The sequence below is a fragment of the Rhamphochromis longiceps genome, linkage group LG10 (assembly GCF_057381845.1).
Source record: "Rhamphochromis longiceps isolate RC_006_pf linkage group LG10, R_longiceps_female_GT1.1, whole genome shotgun sequence".
NCBI classification, from domain to species: domain Eukaryota; kingdom Metazoa; phylum Chordata; class Actinopteri; order Cichliformes; family Cichlidae; genus Rhamphochromis; species Rhamphochromis longiceps.
The window spans coordinates 29,653,669-29,661,773 of NC_140566.1; the positions used below are offsets into that span (position 1 = coordinate 29,653,669).

Here is an 8,105-nt window from a genome sequence, read left to right on the forward strand (position 1 = left end):
CGTGGGTCCTCGGATGAGGAATTGTAGTCATTTAGATCCAATTTGAGGATAAATACAAAGACTAGCCAAACAAAATCTGCCTAGAATGTGTGTAGTGTAGTTTATATATCATACATACAGTAAATGTGTCATTTGGGGTCTTTTCATCAGTGAAACACACAACCAAGTGACGGTTAATCTCCTCTCTCTGAGGTTTGGATTATCAGAAACAGAGATCCAATAAAATCCCCCCACCCCCCCAACCATGGCTCACATGGTGCTGGTTACACAACACGACCTTTGTGTCCTTTCCTCCGCCGCCGCCTCCTCTTCCTCAGGCGTCTCACACTCTCCAAACAAATGCCCAACACCAGCGTCTCCGTTTTTCCTCAGCGTGGATCATCGTCAGCGCAGAACAGATGACAAACATGTGACCTTCGGCCCCTCAGCCTGTTAAACGAATGCACGGCGTTCCTTTAGACCTGCTGCTTGGTTGACAGAGCGGCACGTGCTCGATGGTTTGTAAACAAGCTTCCTCCTGCTGACGTGGTTACAGATTATCTCAGTGTGCCGTTTTAGAAGAGTGGTGCTAAAGTTCACAGCCGCAACAAACTCCTCTGACCCTCACTCTCATGACACGAGAGATTATTTTATCTCAGCAGCGTTTACGATGGTGACGAGCAGCTTTATGTGGCTCTGAGCTTTAAGTGGACTTTCATGCTTTATTATGTAAGAGATACGAGGATCTGTGTGTCTGGCTGCTATTGATCCGGTGATCTTTTGGTCGGCAAGTGAATGCATAAACACAAACCAGACCACCAAATATTTGCAGCTGTGCAGTCTAATACTGGGGATCTTCAGAGAGCTCCCAAACTCTCTGATAAAGAACTTCTGAATTTTGGGAGAAGTTGTGAAGTATCTGTACGCTCATCTGTGCTGATTCAGAAGCCTTTCCTGTTTAAGAGAAAGTGACTTAAGCTGGAGATGGAATAATTAGTAATAATAATAACTATAATAATACATTTTATTTGAAGGCGCCTTTCAAAATCCCAAGGTCACCTCGCAAAAAAAGACAAAAGGAGCAATAGTCATAAAATACATAAAATAGTCAATAGTGTGACAGTCATGTGAAGGATCTGAACTGCTTTTATATTATGGGCCTATTAGAAGCGTCAACACAACAGATTTAACAAAGCTGTTTTTAAACCTTGGTCGTCTGCACTTTAGGACCAGAAACCTCCAGGTCGGGGCTTTTAATTTTCCCCAAAGTCAGCGGTAAAACCCACAGTGAGACAATTTATGTCACTGTGACCTACGTCTGTGGAAAAGGCATCCTGAAGAGCTGACCCTAACCCCTTTATATATTAATGTTTATTTAAGCTAAACAATAAAATGTCAGATGTAGCAAAAATGACAGAAATTAAAGCTCATATATGCAAATTTATATTTAATTACTTTTTTTAAATTTCCACAAGGTTCGATAAACACTCCAGGGTTAGACTGCTTTATTATACATTGTGCTTTATTGCAGTTATTTAATGTTTTCAGGGAGTCTCTTCTTCCTTAATTCAGTTTTTAATGTTTTTCTATGGTGGGCTCAGTATTTATTTATTATGTGTTTGTGAGGCAGGGAGGTCAAGGGCTTTTTGGTACATGTTCATGTCTTGTTGGCAGCTCAAACAACAAAGGGTGCAACTGCAACTCGTTTCTAGCCTGTTTTTATTTTCTTATGTATCATTTATGTATTTTAAGCGTTATAAGGGTCAGCTGTTTGTGCATGTTTTGCATTTGTAAAACGAGCACAGTCGACATCAGGCTTAAAACCCATTTTATTATGACAAATGTACAAGATCGGATTCATAAGAAATAACAGTAAAGTTAACCAAAAAAAAATAAAATGTAGGGAGCGGACAAAACGTCACCAACCAGTCTACAAGGATCTATACACAGTGGACAGGGTGTCTTTCCTCCCAGATTCATCATGAGGTAAATAGGAAACTGTTAACACTTCAGTCATTGGCACCGACCTCCTCTTTCTCTTTAAGCTTTTATTTCTCTCCATCCCTATGCAGGTCTCGCTACGGGTTATTTCATAACCATGAGATACACATTTATACATTCTCCTTATCTCTGTGGAGAATATAAACAGGGTTACACACAGCACACAGACACTCCTTTGCTCCGTCTCGACCCACCAGGACACGCACCTCTGTTACGTCTGTAGAACCGGGTTTCTATATTCTGCCCAGCTAATCTAAAAGCTAAATATCGTGTATAGACGCCTATGCTGTGCAAGCAGCACGTATAGGTTTTTGTCTTGGAAGTCATTTTGGCCGTGGCCAGTATCAAAACGGTATGATAAATAGTGGTTTATCCTCTGAAGACCATGCTGAGACTAATTTACAAAATATTTTACAAACAGGCTTCACTCCCTCTCAGTCCTTGATTATTTTCCACGGCGACGTCCCGTTCTTCCCCCTCGAGCTTTAGCAAGTCAGCGCATGCTTACCCCGTATGCAGTTTCACTGCAAATTAACACGCCTACTTCACGAGTCCCTCAGCACAAATGCACCAGGTCAGGAGATCCTGAAAGCATGCCAGAGGGTTTTTTTTTTGCGATTTTCTTACAAAAACTGTTGTGCCAATATTACTTCCCTACAAAAGAAAACTATAAGAAACTCATGCAATCCCAAAGAATTGCTCGATATATTTTTCCATGGTTAAAAAAATGCCTCTAAATATATTACAGCAAAAACTACAGATATACACACAGACTGGTTCCAGCAGAGGTCAGTGAAGTCATTGGTTTGCCTTTTTCCCCCCCTGTTCCCCTGCAACCCGACATCGCTTTAAAACAGTTTGGTTTTCATGATCCTGATCTGATCCGAACCTGAGCTCAGGATTATGGAAACGGCTCATGTCAGAGGAAACAGGAAGATCCAGGGGAGTGGAATAAGAGAGAAAACAGGCTTTCAGAGCCGAGTGTTGTTTATAACGAAGGAGTATTATGTCTACATTAAAAAATATATATATATATTCAAAGGATGTTTTTAAAAAGTCAAACCAGGGAGTTATTTTGCTTCAACTAGGTGATCTTTTTCTGGATATTTTAACCCCATTCTTTAATGTAAACCCTAACACTCCTTCATCCATTTAAAGATACTAAAAATCTAAAGACCTGCAGGCATCTCCACCCACAAAGAAAATAAGACACTTTACATTATTTCCTCAAAGAGACAACAACAAATAAATGTTTAGATATACAAAAAAAAAATAGATTTACTGAAACCATGAATCACATGAAAGCGATGAGAAGAGGCTAGTCTGGATCAGGAGGGAAGGAGAGTTTCACCTTTTGATTTGGTTTCTCCAAACAAACTATAACCTGAAAGTTCAACCTCTGATGCTGATGGCAGTGCGCGTGTAGTTAAAATAATTATATATGTATACAATATACAAAAGCTACTCTAACATTCAACGACAAAAAATTAGGTTCAAGGGGGGGATGAACGAAGGTTGGTCACATATATACATTCACACCTTCATACGATGAAAAGGAGGGGGGTATATTTGACTGATTAACATTGACAAAAAAAAGGGGGGGGGGCGTGGTTTAATAACAAAATACACACCGGATATGATCAGAAAGAACCAATAACTTATCAAATACATCCCTCACATGAAGCAGTAGCTCATGTTAGCGCAGCACAAAGCCTAAAAACCGAAAATCCACCTGTAGCTCCTCTAAAGCTCCACCTGCAACAAACGGGCCATAAAGGGTTAATTAGTGAGCTTGAAAGAGCTTTAAAAATGCCCACAGGTGGATTTGACTGAAAATATCATGTTTAGGAAATTAAACATACATTGTTTTAAAAGTATTAACGAACAAAAACCTCTAAATTAGTGCCGCACCACGACTGCCCCGGCTTTCGTCGATTGTAACGTTGGAAGCATGTTTGTTAACGTTAAAAAAAACATCTGGTGCTAAAAGCTGCTGTGAAAGGTCAGCGTGGCAGCTGGTTAATTAAAGCAGACTAACAAGCTAAACCCACTTTCTTGTAGCTCATCGCGCCGTGTTTGTGCAGAGCTAAACGGCCGCGTCTATCATTTCATCTAACCCTGCCCGGTGAAGTGCGTTTCAATCAACATGATTGCATTTCTTTAAAAAGCCATAAAATGATAAACAGATGTCCAGAACTTGGTGCCAATTATGGAATGATTTGTTTTGTTTTTTTAAAAGTTTTTCAGCTTTCAAACAGACTAACTTTTCCCCCAGTTTCAGAGCCAAAAGTGATCAAAACCAAAACTGAAAACAGGACAACGATGACGACAACCGGGGGGGGGGGACGGTGCTTCGGCGGGTCAACTGGTTATTTCCAGACAAATGAGGAATGGTATGTTGGTGGACTTATTGGCTGCAGGATCCCATGGGGACAGCGTCACACTGGAGGTGTGGGGGTGGGGTCCAGGCTTCCAGGTGACATGAGAAAAACGGACATGGAGGAGGAGTTGTTGGCATGGGAGGGAATAATAAAGTTAAGCAATATAAAAATACAATACCACCAAAAAAAAAAAAAAAAAAAAAAAACAACAAAGAAAAAGAAACCAAACAAACAGTACACCACTTTTGTTTTTACAATTGTTCATTATTGCAGACGTAGTCCACGAGGTCTGTGACTCCTAACAGGTCGTCTTCGTCATCGTCCTGTGCCGCAATGTCCTGCCCCACCAGCCCGTTTGGTGCTATGGCAGCAGCCGGTGTGGCACTGATGCTTTTGGGCGGCTCCAGATGTGGGATAATGCCTGGAGCGGTGATGGTAGCGATGGTGGCAGCGGGCCGGTTGATGATACCCTCGAGGCTCTTTATGGGGCTTTGCCCGTTGGCGGGCGGCAGCTCTACCAGGCCACAGTCCAATGCATTTGTTCCCTTTGACTCCTCCTCTGCTTTCTTCTCCTTCGGCTTCTCCTCCTGCTGCTCCTCGTCATCGTCGTCATCCGAGTCGATGCGGTTCACTCGTTTACGGATGGGTCGATCCTCCTCGGAAGATTCGTCTGAGTCCTCGTCGGAGTCGTCATCTTCCGACGCTCTCCTGCGTTTTAGCGCTAGGCGTCTGCGTCGCTGCCGGGAATCTTCCTCCGATGAGATTCTATTCGACCTCCAATCCCTCGAATCTTCCTCGGAGTCTCTGGAGAAACTCGCTGGGAAGAGAAAACAAGAGTCACATTTAGTCTTGCTGTCATCAATCATGTTCACGTCAACATTGCCTCATTTACGCGTTTTGTTTTTCAATCAGTTAAAACTCAGCAACTTAAAACTGATGCAAATAATGAAATAAGACTGTGTGTGTGTGTGTGTGTGTGTGTGTGTGTGTGTGTGTGTGTGTGTGTGTGTGTGTGTGTGTGTGTGTGTGTGTGTGTGTGTGTCAGTCAAACAGTCAGAATTTAAATAAAATCAATTGAGGAAGAGTTTGAAACAGCTTCATCTCTAAAAGACTGCATTAAACCAACACTTCTCTGCTGTCGCTGTCCATGGTGCTGAAAGTGAATGCACTTTGTCAGGGTTAAAAATGAAGTTTCTCACATGACATCAAGAGCTCATTGCTTGACAGTTGTCTGCCATCTCACAGGGTGAAATTGGATGCGAAGACTGTTTTGCACCGAAAAAAGCACCAACAATTGCTTTGGTTTCTAGGAGATTGCTGGGGTTGCCTGCAGTTTTTAAACACCTCACCCATAAAAGGTCATTCACCAAATCAACAATGAGGCCACATAGGAGTTTCAAATTGATACTATTAAAAAACTAAACTACCAAAAATCTTGGATGAGTTAAAATCTCAGAGAGGTCAACTTAAAAAAAAAGAAAAAGACTTTTTAAAATTGATACCATAGGTGTGGCTACAAGGAGACTGAGGTGTACTACTCCTGGTCACCAGTAAAAGCTCGCCTTCGCAGTAAAAGTTATGCAACTTTCTCAGTTTATGATTTGGGTCATACTTTTGAGTTTCACTACAGCTCAGAGAGCAGCTCCGTTTGTAAGTCCATCACCTCTACTAACAGTAAATGTGCAAGCATCCAAAGCAATTACACGGAAGTTTTCCCTCGTGAATGGCAGGTGTGCCGGATGGTCATGAACCAGTCTCTAAGCTGGTGTGATTTATGTGGTGACTCTGGTCTTAACTATTTTAAGATCAAAGAGATGTCATGGGTACAGGAGGAGTTAATAAAGCTTAGATACTGCAATCTGCTGAATATTATCAAAACTGGATGAAAAAGTTCTTTTTTAGAAAGACACCAAACTTTTGTATTTGTTTTAAAGGATTTGTTATTAATACAGACCCAATGAGTTTGAAAGTTTGATTTTTATTCTTACCTTTAACAGTAAGTCACAAAATATTTTAAGATAAATTAGTGGAAACCAAAGTTGCTCTCCACACTTTTAACTCATCTGATTAATTACTAATCTAAATAGATTAATCAATCACTCAAGTGTTTCTGACTGACCGTCGCTGTCGGAGCTTTCCTGCTGACGTCTGGGTTTCGTTTTGGCCTGGTTGGTTTCGGCCTGAGAGCCTTCAGACTCGGACGTCTCGCAGTAGTTAACCTGCTTCTTCTGGCTTCGCCTCGACCGCCGGCGGCTCATATCCAGATCACTGTCGCTGTACTCACTGGAGCCTTCGGTCACTGCACAGAAACGCACAAAAAACAACAAAGAAGCGGTTAAAAATCAGAGGATGACCTGCAGCAGGAATATTCTTAGAAACAAATTTTAAATGACATTGTGCTCAGACATTTAAACTGTAATTCTGACTTGCTTGTGTACCCAGACGCATCCCCTTTTTAACCTGCTCTGTTTCTGTAGTTCATCCTAAGGAGGCTCACCATCAAGAGCAGGGTTAATGCTGGGTCTCTTTCCTGCACCAGCACTTGTCTTTTCTCTTAACTTTCTTTGCAGTTTTGTGTACTAGTTACTAGTTGAGCTTATCATTAGTCTTGTTTATAGTTTTACCGGGGGCTCCAACCTCAAATATTTGTGTTAGGTCTCTGCGAGTAATTTCTGGGTTTAAGTACTGTAATAGCAGCGTTTCAGAAGCGATCTAAGGTCTGAAGCTTCTGGTTATAAGCAAAGATGCTCTGTGGGGCAGACAACTCAACTACAACTTGCACCTTTTAACCTGTAGTCATCTCTTTATTTCAGGTTTTAGAGAATAAGTAAAAAGAGTATAACGTAAAACAGATATACCTATTTCATCCTCATCGTCATCATCCGTCTCGTCCTCCTCATCATCCGAGTACCCTCTCGGTCGCCGCCGCTTTCTGGAGCTCCGTCTGCATGTCAGCAGTCTGCTCCGCGAAGACTTTCGATGCCTACCGCTACCGTTGCTGCCAAAGTCGCTGTTGTTGGAGTCGGCCTCCGATTCAGCTTCCGTGTCGTTGTCCGTCACAACAAACTCTTCTTCTGAGCTGCATCCGAGCAAACAAGCGAACGCAGAGAGAGTTCAGCGTCTGGTGAACAAAACTGACAGATTTATGAGATTGGAAACCAAAAGTCAAACTGTACCTTTCACTGAGGCGAAACTCTTCCTCGCTCTCCTCCTCGTCCACGGTGCTGTCGCTGTCCAGGTCGTTGAGTCGCCGGCGTTTTTTCCTGCGCTGGCTGGCGCTGGGTCGCGGCGGCTGGCCGTTCTCCTTGCCCTCCTCGGCTTGTAGGATGGTAGAAATATCCTTCCCTCTGTGCCCTGTGATGTTGGCCATATCTTTACCCCGACCCGCTCCTGCAAAAACACCTCAGTTATATTAAAAACTTCACATCTTTCACATTTGAACCGCTTCTTGTGTAAATATGACAAGTTGCTACATTCTTCTGCATTACAAACAAGACGGATACAACATGTTAAATGAGCTTCAGATTTTGGGTTGATCTTCAGAGCCAGAAATATTTTCAGCAAAGTACACAGTACAGTTTCTTCTCCTCCTACCTCCACCCTCTGCTTCTTTGATGTCTTCTTCGATAGCCTCCTCGATGGCCTCGTCAAACTCATCAAATCTGCAAAGTTTACATCAACACAGACAAGAATATTTTTTGCTGCCTGGAGAATTTAAATGCGTCTCTGCCAATAATAACACAA

The 8,105-nt window shown here is 42.3% G+C and overlaps 1 protein-coding gene across 2 annotated transcripts in view; it reads right to left on the minus strand.

The window, feature by feature from the left end:
- Positions 1 to 3,394: 3,394 nt before the first annotated feature.
- rsf1b.1 (remodeling and spacing factor 1b, tandem duplicate 1) overlaps positions 3,395 to 8,105 on the minus strand; it is a 21,941-nt gene continuing 17,230 nt past the window's right edge. For both annotated transcript variants that reach the window (XM_085421256.1, XM_085421255.1), the window contains 5 exons: positions 7,956 to 8,023; positions 7,538 to 7,751; positions 7,220 to 7,440; positions 6,481 to 6,660; positions 3,395 to 5,178 (listed from right to left, as the gene is read on the minus strand). In XM_085421256.1, coding sequence (XP_085277382.1) covers positions 4,613 to 5,178; positions 6,481 to 6,660; positions 7,220 to 7,440; positions 7,538 to 7,751; positions 7,956 to 8,023 — 1,249 coding nt within the window. In that variant the 3' untranslated portion in view covers positions 3,395 to 4,612. The remainder of the gene's footprint in view (positions 5,179 to 6,480; positions 6,661 to 7,219; positions 7,441 to 7,537; positions 7,752 to 7,955; positions 8,024 to 8,105) is intronic.